Below are 20,973 nucleotides of genomic sequence, written 5' to 3'. Positions count from 1 at the left end.
CAAATGTAGGAACTGTAAAATATGACACCAGTGCTTGTAGGTACGACACTGTCATTGTAATGTAAAGGGTCTCAGATAAACAAGCCTCTTCCTTCCAGAGCTGAGTGAACTGAGCCCACTTCATGCCTGCCAGGTGTGAGCTGTAAGACTGGTTCAGCCTGTTTCTTCCCCCTCACTCCCATGCTAAAGACCTAAAGCAGACTCCATCAGGAGTCTTTTTGTTATTCCAGTGGAAGGTGGAATCTTTTGGCCAGCCTATGTGGTGCTAAGAGTTGAAATCACTCAGAGCAGAAGTCACTGGTTTGGTCTGGACCCAGACCCATTGTGGCCAGTAGGAGCAGCAGCAGGCGGTGCCAGCAGAAGAAGCATCTGGTGGAGCAAGCGGACCACAGGAACAGCACAAAGGTGGTATGGCCTCAGGCTCAATGAGTGGAGTCATTAGGGTGATATCGGGATCTACACTGACTGGACAGAGCTGTAAGTGGGGTGTTTACAGTGGTGTATGGAGAAAGTTTGGGTAAGTGAATGGAACCCTTACATTATTGGACTAGTGAGCCTGAGAGGCAAAGGACATTACACTTGAATGATGAATCCAGGTGGGAAGTTCTTTAACCCGAATGGCAGTAGGGCTTACCAGGAGAGTCTCAAAAGGGCCCAACCACTGAGGCCGAAGTGGAGTGTTTTTATACTTTTTTTTTGTTTGTTTTTTAAACCCACACAGAATTACTTTTATCACTGGAGATCACAAGGTGTATTCTTCATAATGGGATGTAATGATTTAAAAGTTTCTTTGCCACTGTGATGGCAGCAGCTTTCCTGCAGGGAATAAGCTTTTACCCATCCCAAAAACAAGCAAACAATAACCAGCACATATGCAAAAGATTGACATTTAGGCAATTGAACAAAATCCATTGTAAATTCAGAAATGGTCCCAAAGGCGGAGGTCTGGTTGCCGAAACTCTTTACAGGTCTACCCTCGTTGTGGGCTTGGCAGACAGGGCAAGCCAGACAATAATCCTTGGCTGCTTGGGAGAATTTGGGAGCAAACCAATTTTGTTTTACCTTTTCCAACGTGCGACTATTTATGGAGCACGGAGGCAAGGTGAGGTAGCAAGACCACTGGGGCAACAATGTGGCCATCAAAGCTGCACCCAGTAGTGGTCTGGGTGCAAGGTGCACCCTGCCAGTCTCCACTCCTGCTTTTTCGACTCTGGGCTTGGTTTTGCAGAGGGCCAGTTCTGAAAGAGATGGGAAAGGAGCTGGCGATCATAGGAGAGAAGGGAAAAAACAGCAGGTAGAGGAGCAGATTCTGCTACATTCCAGACAGTACAACCTGCATAGCCTGCTACTAAAACTCCACTAGAATTATAAAAGCAAAAAACCATTTGTGTAAAGCACAAAGTTAAGATTATTTAAGGGACTTAAATTATTCTTTCATAAAACAATGTTGTACACACAACAATGTTTGAAAGACATATGTCACAATTGCAGGACAATGTAGCACTTTAAAGACTAACAAGATGGTTTATTAGATGATGAGCTTTCGTGGGCCAGACCCACTTCCTCAGATCAAATAGTGGAAGAAAGTAGTCACAACCATATATACCAAAGGATACAATTAAAAAAAATGAACAAATATGAAAAGGACAAATCACATTGCAGAACAGAAGGGGGATGCGGGGGGGGGGGGGGGGAGGAAGGAAGGTAAGTGTCTGTGAATTGCTGATATTAAAGGTAGGGAGAGTGGGATGTTTGTGAGTTAATGGTATTACAGGTGATAATTGGGGAAACTGTCTTGGTAATGGGTGAGAAAGTTCAAAGACTTGTTAAGTCCCTGTTGGCAAGTGTCGAATTTTAACATGAATGACAGTTCAGAGGATTCCTTTCAAGTGCAGATGTAAAAGGTCTTTGTAGCAGAATGCAGGTGGCTAAGTCATTGAGAGAGTGTCCTTTCTGGTTAAAGTGGCAAGAAACTGTTTTCTCTTTGTGATCTTGTCTGATAATGCCCACAAAACAGATATCAGACAAGATCACAAAGAGAAAACAGTTTCTTGCCACTTTAACCAGAAAGGACACTCTCTAAATGACTTAGCCACCTGCATTCTGCTACAAAGACCTTTTACATCTGCACTTGAAAGGGAATCCTCTGAACTGTCATTCATGTTAAAATTCGACACTTGCCAACAGGGACTTAACAAGTCTTTGAACTTTCTCACCCATTACCAAGACAGTTTCCCCAATTATCACCTGTAATACCATTAACTCACAAACATCCCACTCTCCCTACCTTTAATATCAGCAATTCACAGACACTTACCTTCCTTCCTCCCCCTTCCCCCCCCCCCCCCCCCCCCCCCCGCATCCCCCTTCTGTTCTGCAATGTGATTTGTCCTTTTCATATTTGTTCATTTTTTTTAATTGTATCCTTTGGTATATATGGTTGTGACTACTTTCTTCCACTATTTGATCTGAGGAAGTGGGTCTGGCCCACGAAAGCTCATCATCTAATAAACCATCTTGTTAGTCTTTAAAGTGCTACATTGTCCTGCATTTTGCTTCAACTACCCCAGACTAACACGGCTACATTTCTATCACTATTCTATATGTCACAATTAGGACACACAAGACAACTTTGGATAGAACACAGAACACAAACTTATTGTGTTATGACACAGAACCATGGTTGTTCTTCACTTACTTTTTAGCGGATATACCACTTTTTGATGATATATAAGCACTTTTTGATGATCTGAAAGATAAAGAAAACACTTCTACCCACATTGGGGTGGTGCATTATATTTTAGAATACTTTTTCTTTACAGATTTTCTTTGTTAGTTTTGCTCAGCCTGCTGTTACCCAATGGTATGCTTTTGTTTTGCACACCAGCTTCAGAGGGTTTAAGTAAATTACTTTATTGTTCAATTATTAAGTTAAATATGACATGCCTCAGTTTCCCTTTTATACTGCAGAGCAGACTTTTTTTTCCTAATGTGTGAAGCTTCAAATGATTTACTGCTACAGAAACTTTTTCTTAGAACAAGGTGCTTGCTAGTTACTATTCCAGCAAGAAAAAAAGGTGGTTGTTGGTGTTTTTTTTTTCCTGAAAAGAATCATATACAATGTTACAGGCTTACTTATGGGGGACAGTGCCCCCCCCTTTTCCAGAACAGACAGGCAGTTTGCAGACACACACAACTTTGGATCTGAAAGCAAGCCAAAAGTGCTATCAGCTCAGCCTTAAACAGAAACACCCTGAAGTTTCTGGGCTTGGATTTTTAAAACAACAATGTTTCCTTGGAAGATAAATTTAACCCTTAGGATGCATGTTTTACAAATGTACAATGTATAGATTTCATTCTTATGTACAATTAACCAGTTAAGTTCCAGTAAAATTTCTTATTTCTTTTTAATCGATTTAAGAAAGTGTCTGTAGCCAAATGTTTAAACTTGATTGTTTCTTTGCCTAGATGATTAAAAGAGGCTACAAGAAACAAGGAATCATTTTAAAGCAGGGTTCCTTTTACATATTACAATAATTGCTTAATTCCATCCACTCTCCCACAGAGTCACTTCACATATCCTTTAATCACTTGCTTAGTTCTTCCAAAGAAAACGTTCCTCATTCCCAGTGACTTTTTAATGTTTGCTCTACTTTCCTTATTCCTTTCACTATGCCTATAGGGTTACAAACTTCTTGCCTTCCCCTTTCACATGCTTTTTCCTTCTTATGGTCCATCCATTTCTGCTAAATGATGTCTTCCAATGACACAGGTTTGTCCAGTATTAATTTGGTAAGGAGTGTGGACTTTCCAATTAGCCCCCATGCCTCCTAATTCCTTTTAGTAGGTAAATCTGAATGTTTAGTATTGCAGTCAGCTATCACTAATTTTAAACCTGTTAGTGTAGGGTTTTCATAACATTTATGCTGCAGCAGTTGATTTATACTGCTGACTCTGGGGTGGATTACTCGCCCGTGCTCTGTAAGGAGATTTATGTTGCAGGATGTGTCTTCTTGTTAGGGAAATTTGTTACAATGTTCATTCCTTTCAGTTATTTTTCGTGTTTCCTCTTTATCTGTGTATGCGTCATAAGGGGGGGGGGGGGTGATGTTGTGCCGAATTCCCCCCCCCCCCCCGAGCTTGGTTGATACGGGTGTGCCAACTAAGAAATCCTTTTTTCCTACTTCTTGTGCATTATTTTTGGCACAGAGGCGCTGCAGCTCTCACTGCAGGGTGGATTTTTTTGCTTTTTTCTGAGCTTCAATTTCATCCCTCAGGGCTTTAATTTTTCTCTTTTCCAATTTGTTAAATGCTTACAGGTCCTTGATGCAGGGATCAGGTCACCGAGCAAAGCTCCTCAAAACCGGAGGATGCGTGCTGCATTGCATCAGAGTCCGATCCTGCACCGGAGAGTCAGACGGGTCCCATCTGGGTCGCCAAATTTGTCAGGGACTCTAGCCCAGACTGCTCAGTTCGTTGTCTGACCGCAAAGAGACAGGCAACACCAGCAAAGTCCAATCACAAGCTCTTTATTGAAGAGTGCACACAACAATAGAGAGCGGCCCGTCTCCAAAGAGAACCAGCCCCGATTTTAGTAACAGGTAGGCTTATATAGACAGTTCTGTTGCGTCATAAGCTCTTCACTCAAGCCACTTACCCCCCCTTTCTAGAAACTTTTAATATCTATGCATATCTTAGCCAACCATACATTGTGGCCAGAAGCGCTTCATAATGCATCTACTACTTTCTTATCAATCACAAAAGACAGGTACCAGAAACAAGGAGACAAGGAAGTTGAGCACAAACAAAGGGCAAAAATAGGGAGGTAAGATTAGCGAAGGGGAACAGAAACAGGGAGTTACTTACCAGTTCCCAAAGCAAGCTGTTCTACTTATAGTAGGTACAAATATGTAATTTATCACTTATCTTACTTTTATAACCTAAGCCAACATGGAGGGTGCGCCTCTGTTTGAACCACACTCCTGGTTCTGGTCAAGAATACTCAGAGGCCTATGAAATTAGCCCTTGTTAACTTTCCTTAGCATAATGTTGACCAGGCCTTGTTTTTTCTGGGCCCAACAGTTGCTTGGGCAAATAGTCTATGACGCGACAGAACTGTCTATATAAGCCTACCTGTTAATGAAATCGGGGCTGGTTCTCTTTGGAGATGGGCCGCTCTCTATTGTAAGTGCGCACTATTCAATAAAGAGCTTGTGATTGGATCTTGCTGGTGTTGCCTGTCTCTTTTTGGTCAGACAACGAACAGAGGCCGTCTGGGTTCGAGTCCCCGACAAATTTGTCACCCCAGATGGGACCCGTCTGACTCTCCGGTGCAGAGGATCGGACTCCGAAGCAACGCAGTGCGCATCCTCCGGTTTTGAGTAGCTTTGCCTGGTGGCCTGATCCCTGTTTCGTCAATAAGGCGTGTCCTGTGAACCAGCTGAGGCCTGCAGAAATCCAGCAACATCACCTACCCATTGTGTAGGGCCCAGGTCTTCGGGGTTAGAGTCCCTGGAGAGGTAAGCGAGCGCTCAGTATTGAGAAATTGGGTTAAGATTCCTTTGACTGGTAAATATGGGACAGGGCGGCAGTAAGTGCCCGGGGGACGCCCCATTGTCCCTGATCCTGAGAGATTGGAAGGACATTTCTGGAACGACCGGTCTAGTAGAATCTAAAATGAAGGAGTTGTGTCAAACGCAATGGCCTTCACTCACTGCTAATTTGTCCCCGGATAATGATTGGCCAGACTGCGGGATGTTTTCTGTAGAAAGAATGAATGTCCTGAGGGACATATTGGTCAATCTTAGACCCGGACAAATGGATTATTTATTTGTATGGTATAATTATAAACCAAAGGAATTCGAAATGACTCTGCAGGCTGTGTGTGTGGAGAAATCTGTTAAACCACCCCCGCCCTATGCCCCGGAAACCCAACCAAAGAATGATGAATACTTTCCTATAGGAATGCCACGAAGGGTAAGCCTAAGATTACATGGGGAGGCTGGGAAGGTAACAACAGAGGGGATGAAAAATGATCTAGGGACGGCCTCCCTAGTTCAGGGGGAGCCCACTGGGAACTTTATATCAGCTTTTGGGAAGTTACCAGGGTCTCCGGAAGCACACCTGGCTCCTCTACGAGCTTACCCGGTTCCCCAGAATAATGGATCGTTCACGATAGCGTATACCCATGTTCCGTTTATGGCAGCTGATTTGTTACATTGGCGGCGTTCCACGCTACGACTCCGGGATAACCTGGAGGAGGTGGAAAGAACGTTTCGTACTATCTTTTCCACCCACTTGCCAACTTGGACTGATGTAAACCAATTGCTGGATACTCTCCTCACCGAGGATGAGAAGCAAAAGGTTAAGGAAAAGGCTAGGACATACTACGAGACTCAGAATTGGGGAAACATGCCCACTGCTGAGCCCAACTGGGATCCAAATGTGGATGGGGGTAAGATTAATTTAACCCGTTACCGACAGGCTATTTTGCACGGATTGAAGGCAGCGGAAGAGGTTACCCTCAACTGGAGCAAGGTTACTGCATGTGTCCAATTCCCTAATGAACATCCCTCCGACTTTTGTACGCGACTGACTACTGAGATCAGGAAACATAGCACTCTGGATCCTGACTCGGAGTCTGGCAAAGAAATGATAACGACGGTTTTCATGGCACAGTGTGCAGAGGATATTGCGAAAAGGTTTAGGGAACACCCGGACGGGATGCAAGGGAAGAGTTTACCTGAAGTACAGGCAGTCCCCGAGTTACGTGGATCCGACTTATGTCAGATCCGCACTTACGAACGAGGCTTTTCTCGCCCTGGAACTCGCGGGTGGCGGGACCACCCAGCAGACCAGGGATACCCTGAGCAGACCAGGGACACCCGGAGCACCGGGCTTCATTTGCATAAGCGGGGAGCCGCCATTTTTAAATCCCCGCTGGTAGTTCGAAGTAGGTGTACCGGTAGTTCGGAATAGGAATCCTAGTTCGAACTACCTAGTTCGAGCCCCGTGTAGCCGCGCTGCACGGGGTTCGAACCAGCGGGGATTTAAAAATGGCGGCTCCCCGCTTATGCAAATGAAGCCCGGGAAATTCAAACCCCAGGCTTCATTTGCAAGTGCGGTATGCCTACATTACCCCGCTAGTTCGAACTAGCGGGGTAGTGTAGACATACCCCAAGTTATTTGTAGAAGCATTTTGTTGGTGGCTTGGTGAATCTTAGTATTTATAATAGCCACCAGTTTGGGGGATTTTCTGCCCCATTCTTTGCCATTTATCTTGATTGAGCAATCTCAGTGCTGCCTTCTAGGAACTCAGTCACAAGCACCAGGAGGGTTGTAGGCTGGGGAGTGGAGGTCTGAGGAGTCATGAGATTTGTGGTAGGGAATGAAGAAGGGACAGTTATAGGAATTGGGTGTTGCTGTGTGGTAAGAGATCAGGGTGTTGGTTGTGAGAAGGGTCTACCATGGATGTCGTTCTAGGGTGCTGTGGAGGAGCATGGGTGTGTGTGTGCAGATTTATGTCTTCCATATTGATGAGCAGAGGTTTCTTCTTAGCCTTGTATATAAGATACCTTAGAATGGGATAGGTGCAGAGATGCAGGTGTAGGTGGAACCAGGGCCCCCCCGACACTACAGAACCAAACCCCTCACGACACACTAGGCATTCCACTGCTGCCTCAGGAAGCTATTTAAATAGGAGCTACTAAAGTTAAGCGTTGCTAAGTCAGTAGGCCCAGAGAATTTGCATCCAAGATTTTAAAAGAGCCATCAGATGACCATGCTGGATTGTTAATGTTGACTTTCCAAAAGACATTGGAGAAGTTCTGAAGGCTGGAAGAAAGCTAAGGCTGGGCAAATGGGGAAAGCTGGGTAATTGTAGACCTGTCAATTTGCCATTGATCCAGGGCAAGGTAACGGAGTGGCTTATATGGAATTCAATTAATAATGAATTGAGGGCAAGATAATTCATGCAAATCAATATAGGTTTATGGAAAATAGATCCTGTCAAATTAGCTTGACATTTTATTGGGTGGAGGGAGGTGAAATCACATGGTCATAGTGCTGATGTAATGTACTTAGAGGTCTGAGAGGCAATAGACTTGGTGCCACATGAGACATCTATCAGGGATGATCTAGACAGTGCTTGTTGCTGCCATGAGGGCAGGAGACTGGACTGTACGATATCTCAAGGTCTCTTTCAGTTCTAGACATATCTGATTCTATGATTACTTTGAAAAAACCTAGAATGATATAAAATTGACAAGGCAACACATTAAATAGATCAAAAAGCTTCTAATGGATAGGTCTGAAAATGCACCTGCAAATGCGCTGCACTCTGCAAGGACGCAATGCCGGCCTCTGACGGCCACGATAAATATGTGAAGTGCCTGGGGCAGCAGCATTCTCATCAAGACTGCCAGCACTGCGCTAAGCTGAAAACGCAAATGCGCAAGACAAGGGCAAACGACACAGCTCGGAGCCAGGCTCGGGTCAGAGCGATACACCAAAAAGGCAAACGACCCCTAAGCCATCAAAGGCCGGGGCAACCCAGCCCAGAAAGCGGCACGCTGGGGGGGAAAAGTCAGACCGCTCAGGCAATAACCGCTTGAGCACGTTTGACAGCCCAGCTACTTCGGGGGAGCACAGAAAGGGAACTAAAACTATAAAAACATCTGCCCTCAGGGAGGCATCGGGCCTTCCTGAGCCTGCCTCACACTCCGAGCTGTCTGACATGTCAGCATCTGCCCCCCCACCGGCCATAGGAGTGCTTCCCGCTCCCATCAGAGCACCCAGGAATCTCCTCACAGATCAGCCTCTGGGTGCCCCCCCTCGTTACCGGGGCAACACCTCAGGCAGCCCTGCCTCAGCAGCCAGGCAGAGCTGCCCACATCCCATACTCCCCTCAGGAGCTACAGGAACCACAAAGACCCGGCGATTTCTCCCACTTTATATTCCCTGTTCTGAGAACAAGCATCCTCACTCTCCATTCTCTGACTGCTCTGACTCCTTCCCCCTCTCGGGACGAGGAAGAGTGTTTGCTGCTTTTTCACCTCAGCCATATACAGAGGGCTCTACATTGTCTGCTGATCAGCAACAACTGGAATTTCTTAGAGCACAAATGGCTCCCTGGGCTCCTTATTTTTGGATGCCACCTCTATGCTTTGCCCCCCACAGTGGCAAATGTTTAATCAACCCACTCAACAGCATAGAAAAAGACCATATAAGACCAAGCATATGGCAAAGCCCTGCTCTCCCTTAACCCTTCACCCCATAAGTCTATAGGGGGAAAAGACAGTGAAAGCCATTGCTCTTCAATTTCGGCTTCTGTATCTCTAACACACGCAAACGCAGTCTCAGGCATGGGGGAGGCAATTTTGCCACCTACCACCCATAGCACTGACGATGTTTCCCCTTCTCTCAATCATTCATCTTGCATAGGGATGCTTCGACAGTAGGTTTGGGGGCAGTATTATCTCAGAATTTCCAGAGTGGAAAACCCTATCCTGTACTTAAGCAGAAACCTGAACCCATGGGAAACCAGATACTCGACCGTAGAATGAGAATGTCTAGCTATTTGCTGGGCAGTAGTAGCGTTGCTCTACTACCTATTGGGAGCCCCATTTCACCTCGTCACAGACCATGCACCATTAAAATGGCTACATAACATGAAGGATACCCTGATTATACAGTGGTATCTAGCACTGCATCCATATGCCTTCACAGTGGAGCACTGACCAGGGTCCCAACAGAGGAACGCAGACTTCTTCTCCAGGGCAGCTGCAGATACTGCTTGCGGGGATATCCTGCCTGAAGTTCTCTGAGCGGGGAGGAGTGTGATGGGGCGGACGGAGCCCAGACTTCCAGCTGGAGGCCTTTCAGGACCCTGGCCAGCAGCAGGAACAGTGGAGAGGTCCTCCAAGCCGGGCAGAAGGGCCGCCTGTTGTGCAGCCAATCAGAGTACTACACAGACCTTATATAGGATGCTATGTAAGGGGCTGCTAAGTGAAGGCCAGGCAGTTCCATCCTGGAGCTCAACCTGACCAGACCTCTGGGCTGCTTGGGAGCATCAGCACCTGGGCCAGCTCCGAGTGGTAGCTGGGCCTTTTCAACTAATCAATTTCCCAAAGTCATCCTTCACATCGCAAAGGTCCCTTGAGTTCATTGGGGCAGGATTAGATTCTACAACAGCCAGGGCTTATCTTCCTCTAGCCATATTTCACACAATACAAATCCTAGTTCACTCTCTTTCTATCAGCCCCAAAGTCCCCATATTTACCTGCTTGCAGCTCATGAGGCATATGGCAGCCACAACTTACGTCATGGAACACATGAGACTGCATCTCAGATGCTTCCAACAATGGGTCACTTTAATCTATTGCCCAGGCAATCTCAATGTTCACAAACCAGTGTCGGTACCTCTGATAGTATGGTACTCGCTGGCATGGTGGGCTTCCTCAGGCCAACAGCCTCAACGGCGTTCCATTTCATTGTTCGCAACTCATGATACAGATTATGACAGACATATCCCTCTTGGGTTGGGGAGCTCACTGTGCGGGATGTCACATTCAAGGGCAATGCATCGCACAAGGATCTCTCCAGCATGTCAATTTCCTCAAGCTGAGGGCAGTATTCAATGCCTGCAAATAGTTCCTACCCACCATTTGCGGTCACACTATTCAAATGCTGACCCACAATATGACCACAGTCTACTATATCAACCGGCATGGCAGAGCCCGGTCCATATCCCTCTGTGCAGAGGTGATGCAATTATGGAACTGGTGCATTCGTCACGAGGTCAACGTCATGCTACACACCTACCAGGCAAGGACAATACTATTGCCTACACCCTCAGCAGACATTTTTTTTTATGAGTGGGAACTCAACCACGGCATAACACGGCATCCCTTCCAACGATGGGGGTACCCCACTATATATCTATTCACAACACAACACAACACAAAGGGTCCCAAGTACTGTTCCAGAGTGGGCGTTGGAGCACAGTCCCTCGGAGATGCATTCTTACTGAATTGGAGCTGCTACCTACTCTCCATTAGAAATAAGTTAATTTGAAATAGCGCTGTAGTGCAGACATACCCCTACAGTGGAGCACCCATGGGGACACTACTCAAAGAAGAAGAGGAAGTTACTCACCTTGTGCAGTAATGACGGTTCTTTGAGGTGTGTGCCTCCATGGCTGTGCCACCACCTGCCCTCCTTCCCACTTCAGAGTCTCTTCTTTATGTCTTTCAGATGTGACCGGATTAGGAGGAACTGGCGGGAGCTGGACCTCATGCAGACTCAGAAACGGCGCAAGAGGCCCACCATGCATGTGCAGTCCGGCTGAACTACAGCTGACGAATCTCTGACCTGCAGCACCGGGAAGAGCCCGACACCTACAGTGGAGCACCCACAGGGGGACATACAGCTTGAAGAACCATTGTTACTGCACAAGGTGAGTAACTTCCTCGTATCAGGGCTTGTCAAACGGCACCCTGTCACAGAAGCCTAACCCTGGATTGTCCAGGTGAAAACCAGACAGCTGGCAACTTTCGGTCCATAGTATTAGCCCTGTTCTACATGTAGAGCTGATAAACTTTAGTCATGAGTAGGAGGGATTGAACCTGCAAATTTAGGAACTTAAAGCTATGTGCCTCTGCCATATTAGGTAAAATCTGAGTGGCTTTTAGCTAAGGCTGTAGCACAGACATCACTCTCTCTTCTCAGAGCCTCTGGGTTACATTCAGAAGGGGAAACTGAGGCACAGCATGGGGCAGCAACTTGCTCCACATTACCTAGGAGCAAAGCCAGGCATAAAGGCCAAGTTGTGCATGTGCCAGGCTTCCACAGGGCCCACTAGCCCCACAATGCAGGGAAATGCAGCCTATGCCTAGTAGCAGAGGGAAAAGGGAGCTGGGAGCAGAACCAGAATGCAGTGCAGCATTGTGCTGGTGAATTCAATCGTTTCTCAGTATTTCCCCTGGGTCCGGTGATTGTGCAACTTTCTGAGAAGCCCAAAGGAACCGGAAGCGCTGGGCATGATGTTTCCTGCAGCTGTTCCAAGCAATTTCTGTGGTCTTTGGGGCAGAACGTTGAACTTCTAGTGTAGAAACCCAGGTTCCGCTTCTTTGCTGCTTGATAACCCTGGGCAAGTCCTGCCAGCCCCCAGGCCTCAGTTTTTCCCATCTGTAAAACGGGGTGAGCAATGCTCGGCGTTTGAATGTGCTGTAAGTGCTGTACACAAAGCTGTACAAACACCTACTGAGACATGGCCCCAGACCCAACAGGCTCCCAGACTGGCCCAGAATGAAAGGGGGGAAATAAGATACAGCGAGGGGCGGTGGCTCAGCCGAGGTCAGTGCTGAACAGAAGGGAATCCGGGTTTGCAGCATCTAACCCTGTAGTCAGTGAACCTCCCAGCCTGTGAATCAAAGCAGTTGGCTATTTGATAGGCAGGGCTGCCACTGGACTCTGTAGGGGCTGGCCAGGCCCCCTCCCCCAGTTGTGTATTTTGGGCTTTGCACAACAAAAGTACCACAAGGAAACCGGCCCCAACTTGGTGCGTGTTCACTGACATGTGATGCCTGGCTCCGCACCACCTGCTGCTTTGGAAGCATCCAAAATAGAACCTAGTGAGCAGCAAGCGAGGACTCACCATGATTTAAAGGGATACTGCTCTGTGCCTGTACAGTGCCGGCCACCCACCCCCACCCTCACACAGCAAGCTAGTGGCTGAGATGGGACTAACAAGTAAACCACTTGAGTCCCAATCTAGTAATCAGATCTCTAAATCATGCTGTCAGCCTTAGGGACACACCCAAGGGAGGTGCTCGGAAAACTAGAGTATATTGCCACAGCAGTGCTTCTGGGCTCCTTTGCCTGAGTGCCAACCACGTGCTCTCACCACTAGGTACTACTCTCCTCCTAAAACTGGGACGAGATGCCAGGCAGGGCCAGTGTGAGGTGTGTGCAACTGGTGCCCTTGCACGTGGCCCCGTACTTTATTATTGGTCCTGCCTTCCGGGGCAGCATGTCCTTCCCGAGGCATCTCCCGAAGCCGCAGACAGTACATGGTGGCTGCAGTCCCTGCACTGAACAGGGCCCCCAGCCTGCAGGAGAAAAGGAGGAGGCTAGCATGAGTGCCGGTAGTGAGGGCACCCTCGGGGGCCCAGCCCCCCGGTTTACTGGACCAGAAGCAATTTGTGCCACTGGGGGAGCAGCTGCAGCCATACATGGGCAGAGTCGAAGCCCCAGGCCCGCTGACAGGGAGAAGTGAATGGGACGGCTCCTTTGGAGCAGAAGCGTTTGGATTCTGCTGAACTTTTGTCCTGGGCTAAAAAAGAAGAGAGTTCCGGCAGAGTCTCATTTTTAACGTGTTCGGAGCCAAACGGTTCAAGTTTTCCTTTACAAATTGACTTTGTTAGACAGTGGAGTTTTGTGTGATGGGCCGGTGTCATGCAAGATCACATTTTCAAGGCAGCAAGCATGAGGAAAAACAAAAAGCATTTTTCTTTTCCCTCTGATTTTTTTTTTTTTACAGAGAATTTTGAAAGTTTTGTGTTTCATTCCTTAGTGGGATGAAAACAAATTGTGAAGTGATGCCGTCCTCCATGAAATGGAGTTTTCTTCTTTACATTGAGTTTTGATGCCTAATAACTAACCACTAGGTAATGCTGCCCTGGAAGAGAGCCCAGGTGTTCCAATTCCCATTTCCTGCTCTATACATTAGATCGGGGTGGGCAATAATTTCTGCGGGGGGGGGGGCACTTCACAAATGTTGACAGTGGTCACGAGCTGCCCCCTAAAGGGGCAGAGTCTCAGGTGAAAGGGGCAAGACCTCTGGCTGGAAGCTTTTGTTCTCTACAGGCATGGCTGGCCACTGGTGGGGGCTCAGAGGGAGGGGACTTCACACACTTCCCCACCCCCAGGCCCTGATTGGCCTGGCTGCAGCGGAGTGCACAAAGTCTCTCGATCCCTCTATTCCCGCCCTGCCAGGGACTCATGTACCTGCAGGGAACCATCAGCTGGAGATTCCTTCTGGTGCCACGCGCTCCTGACGGGGAAGGAGACTTCACAGGTTCCTCACTTCCCTGGTCTAAATTGGCTGGAGAGAGGGTGAGCAGTTGGGCAGCTGCGGGCTGGATCCAGTCCACAGACCCAGTCTTATCCACCCCTGCATTAGATCACCAGCATCACCTGCCCCCTCTCAAGCAAGGATGAGACCCAGGAGTCCTGTCTCTTAGGCCCATGCAAGATAACACCCCCATGCCTCCCACTTTCAATTTCTAAATAGATAAGACTGCAGCTTCCCCTATATTTCCTGTCAATTGCAGGGGTGTTATTTGGGGGACACTAATAATAAACATGTTAGATGCCCAGAGATTGTCCTAGGCAGAAGGAACTGGCCTGTTGCAAGAGGAACAGCGCTGAGCTGAAACATCATGATAAAGCAGCAGCAGAAAAAACAGTGTCACTCAGCAAACTTCCTCTGCTAGATAAGAACAGGATAAAGTCGGTGCAGTTTCCTTGCCTGGCAGGAGAAGGCAGCGGCTACAATGAGGGTGCAGTTTATCACCCCCCTCGTAGGTAAGTTTGCAAGGAATTGGGTTATTTTCCTCCAATGGGGGCTTGAGAAAAACCCACCTTAACTTAAGGCCTTTTTGTGCTGACTGTTCAGTGGGCCCCACCTGTGGCAAGGCAGGAGGGAACCTGCCCAGACACTAGCAGCATGGAGGCAGGGGATGCCCTGGGCATATTAGTCTGACTGGGTGTGTGTGTTAGGCAGGGAAAGTCGAGCTGTGTAGGGAGGGGCAACAAGAAACAGAGGGAAGCTCAGAGGAATGGATGATCAGTGTTGGCCCCCTGACACTCAGTGGGGTTTGGGCTGGTTCGCCCCCGTACCAAAAGGAGGGGGAAGGGTCCATAAGAGATCAGAATCGTGAGACTGCCAGTCCCAGGAGCAATGGGGAGAGGAAATCGCTTCTGTTCAGCCTGTTTGGCAGGCCGGGCAGGCTAATGAGGGGGTCAGGGCATCAGGGGTCTTGACCACTGGGTGAGCTGGATTTGCCTGGGCCAGGCTGAGTGGGGCTAAGCTCAGGAGAGAGCAGGGGCCTGAGCAGGGGTGGGGGAGCAGAGCCAGGTCAGCCAAAGAAGCAGCCTGGGGAGCAGATCAGTGTTGGGCAGAGCTGCAGAGCCAGCGCTGAGAGCAGATCCATGCTGGGAGCAGGGCTGCAGCCACCGAGCCAGAGGGGCCGGAGAAGTATCCCCGGGGACTGGAGGAAGCGCAGCAGAGAGTGGAGCTGGGGGCTGGAGCATCCTGGAGCTGAGCAGAATGGCGGGGCTCTGGGTAGAGGACCCAGCCCAGGGAGGTGCCGTCACCCAAGTTGCCTCATAGGCCAGACTTGGAGAATAATCCTGATTGGGGGGGGGCTACTGCTGGGGCGAAAGGCCCTGTCCCCCCGAGCCTGAAGGCTTGTGGCCACTGCCAGAACAAGCGACCAAACTGGAGGATTGGGCCAAAAGAAATCTCATGAGGTTAAAAAAGGACAAGTGCAGGGCCCTGCCCTTGGGACAGAGGAATCCCAAGCATGGCTACAGGCTGGGCTCCCACTGGCTACGCAGCTGTTTGGCAGAAAAGGCCCTGGGGGCTACAGTGGATGAGAAACTGGATTTGAGTCAACAGTGGGCCCATGTAGCCAAGAAACCAGGAATGTTCCCCTCAGTGGCAGAACCATCCCCTGCATGCAGGAAGAAAGCCAAAGAGGAGCCTTTAAGAAGGTCACAGGGCCGTGGCGGCTGCTCCCTCAGCAGTGCAAAAAGCTGCAGGGCAAGGAGATGGGCCACCTGGGATGCCCTCACTGCTAGACCCGTGGAAGCCTCCTCCTCTTCTCCCGTGGTCTGGGGGCCCCACTGGGTGGGAGGGCTACAGCTGCCTTGTTTAGGTGGGGCCACTGAACTGTTTGAATGACCCTGGAAGATGTTGCCAAAATGCTTTTGGGTCTGGTGCTGGTGAAAGGGGCTTGGGACTATAAGCAAAGAAGCTCTACCCAGGTTTTGGTCCCTCCTGCATTTGGAGAGGCAGGATTGTAACTAAACCCAATCGGATCAAAGGAAACACCAGATCCCATCACCCATTTCTGCTCCCAATTAGCAGAAGCTCAGAGCTTTGAGTAGCCACTCAAGCCGAAAAGGGGCAACCACAATTGTAACTGTTGGGCTCTTTGAGGGGTCGTGAATTGAATTCAGCCCAAATCGGTGACTTTCACATAAGTGCTGATTTGATGAGTGATCTGGAGGCACCCAGAGTCATTCATTAGCGAGACAGTTTGCAGAAGCCTTGCAGGTTCAGGAAGAGGTCATAAGGGACAGTACTGGGCATGGAGACAGAGAGATCTGGATCCCTAAGGAGGGAAACAACCAATATACGTTTCAGTGGGACTAAACCTCTGGATGTACGTCTAGGAACACTGGTGTTGACTGTGCTCACAGCATGGGGGGGGGGGGGGAACGGCATCCCTAGAAGCAAAGATTTGGGGGTCATGATGGCCTACCCATAGAACATGAGCTTCCAGTGTGACCTTGTGACGAAAGGGATAAATGCCATCTGGGTAGCATGGGCAGGGGAATATCGAGTAGTAGCAGGGAGGTGATTTTACCTTGTCATTGGTGCGACCCCTGCTGGAATCCTGTGTCCAGTGGTGGGGCCCACAATTCAGGAAGGGTGTTGAAAAAATTGGAGAGGGGTCAGAAGTAGTTATGAGAATGAGTAACGGAGTGGAATGGAAAGGCTAGGGAAATATTCCAGGAGCTCCATCTATTTAACTCAACATAAGAACGGCCATACTGGGCCAGACCAATGGTTCATCTAGCTCAGTTTCCTGTCTGCCAACAGTGGCTAATGACAGGTGCCTCAGAGGGAGTGAACATAACAGAATCACCAAGTGATCCAACCCCTGTCAACCCATTCTCATCCTCTGACAGACCTCAGAGGCTACAGACGCCATTCCTGGCTAATAAGTTATTGATGAACCTGTCCTCCATGAATTTATCCATCTCTTTTTGGAATACTGTTAAAATCCTGATCTTCACAACATCTTGTGGCAAGGAGTTCCACAGGCTGATTGTGCGTTGTGTGAAGAAATACTTCCTTTTGTTTGTTTAAACCAGCTACGGTACCTATTAATTTAATTTGGTGACCCCTAGTTCTTGAATTATGGGATGGAGTAAATAACTTCTTTATTCACCTTTTTCACACCAGTCATGATTTTATAGACCTCTATCATATCCCCACTTAGGGTGCATCTACACTGCATGGCTTAACTTGAAATAAGCTATACAAATTGAGCTTGGTCAATTGCGCATCTTATTTCAAAATAGAGAGTGTCTATACAGCACTTATGAAGTAGAGCACTCTTCCTCTGACTTTGTTTATTCCTTGTATAATGAGGGCTACAGGAGTCGGAGTAAGAAGTCCTCCAGCTTGACAGTATTGTGACACTATTTCGAAATAACTGCCGGCTGTGTAGATGTGGACTAACTTATTTTGGAATAGTGCTAGTTATTTCAAAATAGTGTTGTAGTGTAGACGTACCCTTAGTTGTCTCTTTTCTAAGCTGAAAAGTCCCAGTTTTATTAATCTTTCCTCATGTGGCAGCTATTCCATACTCCTAATTATCTGAATTTTTTCCAATGCTAAGATCTTTCTTTTTTGAGATGCAATTATCATATCTACACACAGTATTCAAGAAGTGGGCATATCATGGATTTGTATAGAGGTAGTAAGATATTCTCTGTCTTATTCTCTGTCACTTTCTTAATGATTCTTAGAGCTTAACAAAAGGAAGGCTAAAGGGTGACCTGAGCTAAGTCTATAAGCACCTACATGGAGAATAATGGGCTTTTCTATGTAGCAGAGAAAGGTCTAACAAGATCCAGTGGCTGAAAGTTGAAACTAAACAAATCCATAGTGGCAAATTATAACAGTGAGGACAAGTAGCCAGTGGTAGAACTTACCAAGGATCATTATTAGAATCCTACCAAATTGGCTGGTCCATTTTAGTCAATTTCACCATTATGGGATTAGGATTTTATGGTAAATTTAATGATTTCACTTACTGAAATCTGAAATGTGATGGTGTTATAATTGTAGGGGACCTGGCCCATAAAGGAGTTGTGGGGAATTGTAAGGTTATTTTTTGGGGGGGGAGAGGGCTGCTGCGGTACATCTGTGCTGTTGCTGGCAGTGGCGCTACCTTCAGAGTAGGCAGCTGGAGAGTGGTGGCTTGCTGGCCAGGATCCTAGCTCTGAAGACAGCACCATCAGTATCAGCAGCACAGAACTGAGGATGACGTGGCATGGTATGGGCACTCTTATTTCTGCGCTGCTGCCTGCACAGCTGGGTCCTCAGTCAGCAGCTTCCCCTCTTCGGCTGCCCAGCTCTCAAGGAAGCAGTGCAGAAGCAAGGGTGGCACGGAACCATATTGCTACCCTCACTCTGCTGTGGGTGTTACCTTCCGAGCTGGGCACCCGGCCAACAGCCACAGCTCTCCAGCCACCCCATTCTGAAGAGAGTACAGAAGCAAGGGGGCAATATTGTGAACATCTTTAAAATAATCCCCCCCTTTTCCCCAGCCATTGCCTGCAGCTCCAGAGGAAGGGGAAGGCCTCTGGCAGTTGGAAGGGCTGGGGGACAAGAGAAAAAGCTCCTGGCAGCCAGGGTGGGACTGGAGGAGGAGAAAAGGCCCCTTGAGGGTGGGGGAGAAAAGGCCCCTGGCAGCTGTGGAGGAGGGGCTGGGAGGAGCAGAGAAGGCCCCCCCACTTTGCCCCCACCGAATGCACCTAGGCCCAACCCACTCTGAGCCTGTTTGGTGCAGATGCTGGAGGCAGTGTGGGCGTGGATCAGGAGCAGAGTCCTGGCTGAGGAACTCCAGGGCCAGCCCCACTGCTGCCTCTGCCCAGAGCTCTGTAAATGTCTCCCAGGTCCTATGCAGAGGCCAGCTGGCCCCCAGGCTCCCCCATGCCTGTGGAGTTGTGGGGACCCACCCTCCCCTCTAACCAGCCCAGCCCCTGTACTCAAGTCCTTCCCTGCACCCAGCTTATCACCCCCTTCCAGTCCTGCCTCGGCCAACAAATGTCAGGTGCAATAATAGAATAGGCAGCAGAAAGGACTTGCGGTGACGTCAGCCCTTCCCAGCACAGATTCTCTCCACACCAGGAGTGAAGGCTGGGGGGGGGGGGGGAGAGGACGGACACGCAGGAAGGATATAAGGGTTACCTGACAGGTGAGAGAGAAGCAAGGGCTTTGCCAACCCACAGGTAAAGATTTTAACTCTTTGTAGGTAGCTTGGGCTGGTCCACCCTCAGCTGGGGTCCAAGGGCTGGGAGGGACTGTCAAGAGAAAGAGACAGATCTGAGAGCTCCACAACCCTGCTACCACATAGTCCTGTATATACACGTATCCAGCCTCACCCTACACCTAGCTGGGTTGTTGGCGCCTCCTAGTCCCACGGGGAGGCTGGTTCAGATAAGGCATGTAAGGGACTAGTCAACTAGTTCAGTGTTTCTCAACCAGTGGTACGAGTACCCTTGGGGTACTCGAGAGAAGTCAGGGGGAGTACATCAACACAACTGACATTTGGAGAAAACTGAATTTTGTTTTACGTTTTACAGCGCTTTATTATTTTTCTACATTTTACACCCAAAAATTTCATCACCCGCCTGACTACGATTAAGTTGTTTAAACAAATGTGTTGCAATAGTAGAAAAAAAATTGTATCTGAAAATTGTACTAGAGGTACTTATAATTTTTTTAAAAGCGGTAACCTTTTATATGAAAAACGGTTGAGAAACACTGGACTAGTTGAGTAGAAACCTGTATATTTCAAATGAAAAGGCATAGAAGGGAACCTGCACCAGCGGGGACTGCTTCAGTCTCTGCTGGCGCGGGTTCCTGCTGCCTCTCTCCCAAGAACTGTAGGCGGCTCTTGCACATTTAAAAAAGAGAGGCCCAGCGGGATAACAGGTGCCCCCCTTATCTCCTAATCAAGTAAATGATGGAAATTCCATTGACTACTCGATGAACTGATTAATTGAAATTTAACATCCCTACTCCAGATCCTCCTTCCTTTGCTGGTTAAAAATATTTCGTTGTTTCGTTCTTTAAATTATTTTTACCCTGCCTCTATTTAAAGTATTCGAGATGTGTGTTAAAAATTTTGTAAGCCAACACAAATAGATATAAAAATGTAAACTATGAGACTCCAGAGAGACATAAAAACTTGCTAAAAACATCTAGAGAGGAGGAAACACACACACACAGAAACATATTTTGCTATTTTCTAGTGTCCGGACCCCTTTGTTCCCAAATGGAAACTGCCTCATGGGCTGGGCTGTGAATGTGGACAGCTCTTCAATCCCTCACCGATTGGCCCCTTTTGTTGGAACTCAGACGGCACCGTGAGCCACTGTAGTTGTGAGTGGGGGCTTAGAGAGGCTCCCCGCAGCCCTGTGTGCAGAGGCGCTGCCAGCAGGAGTCGTCTGAGCTTTCCACCTGCCTTCCCAGCTCCAGAGGGGTTTGACCTGAGATGTTGGGCTCCTGGCACCTCAACCAGGGAGTGTTTCTGAATTCTCTGGGTCTCAGCTGGGCCTGGAGTTTTCAGGGGTGGTTAGTGAGCCCAGCTTTTGGAGATCACTTGATACCTGCATGTCTGGGAACAGAATGAGCCAGACTCCCATGTCCTTTTGTGGGGCTTTCGCCGGCTAAACTGCTGCATTGGCCACTGTCAGGAGGCAGGTCTCATGGTGCCATGGTCAGTGCTCAGGGCTCTGACTCCTGCATCTGAGTTCAGCTCTTGGTGGGACCTGGCTGGTTTGCTGCAAAGCCCTCCCACTCGATGTGACTTGGCTTCCTTTTCCTTACGTTCACCAGAGAGACTTTTGATGTTGAGCAGGCCGGGACTTGAACAGGGCTCAACA

General features: G+C 48.3%; 1 protein-coding gene across 3 annotated transcripts in view; it reads left to right on the top strand.

Annotated features, from left to right (window-relative positions):
• The first annotated feature begins 5,301 nt into the window (after nucleotides 1-5,301).
• The window catches only part of LOC102463522 (adhesion G protein-coupled receptor E3-like), an 80,789-nt gene continuing 65,117 nt past the window's right edge, over nucleotides 5,302-20,973 (top strand). For all 3 annotated transcript variants that reach the window (XM_075902274.1, XM_075902272.1, XM_075902273.1), the window contains exons 1-3: nucleotides 5,302-5,519; nucleotides 11,254-11,455; nucleotides 14,496-14,586. In XM_075902274.1, coding sequence (XP_075758389.1) covers nucleotides 14,556-14,586 — 31 coding nt within the window. In that variant the 5' untranslated portion in view covers nucleotides 5,302-5,519; nucleotides 11,254-11,455; nucleotides 14,496-14,555. The remainder of the gene's footprint in view (nucleotides 5,520-11,253; nucleotides 11,456-14,495; nucleotides 14,587-20,973) is intronic.

This window comes from Pelodiscus sinensis, chromosome 19, assembly GCF_049634645.1.
Source record: "Pelodiscus sinensis isolate JC-2024 chromosome 19, ASM4963464v1, whole genome shotgun sequence".
In the NCBI taxonomy this organism is placed as follows: domain Eukaryota; kingdom Metazoa; phylum Chordata; order Testudines; family Trionychidae; genus Pelodiscus; species Pelodiscus sinensis.
Note: the sequence above shows the minus strand (reverse complement) of the source record. Positions and strands in the feature narration are given on the sequence as shown.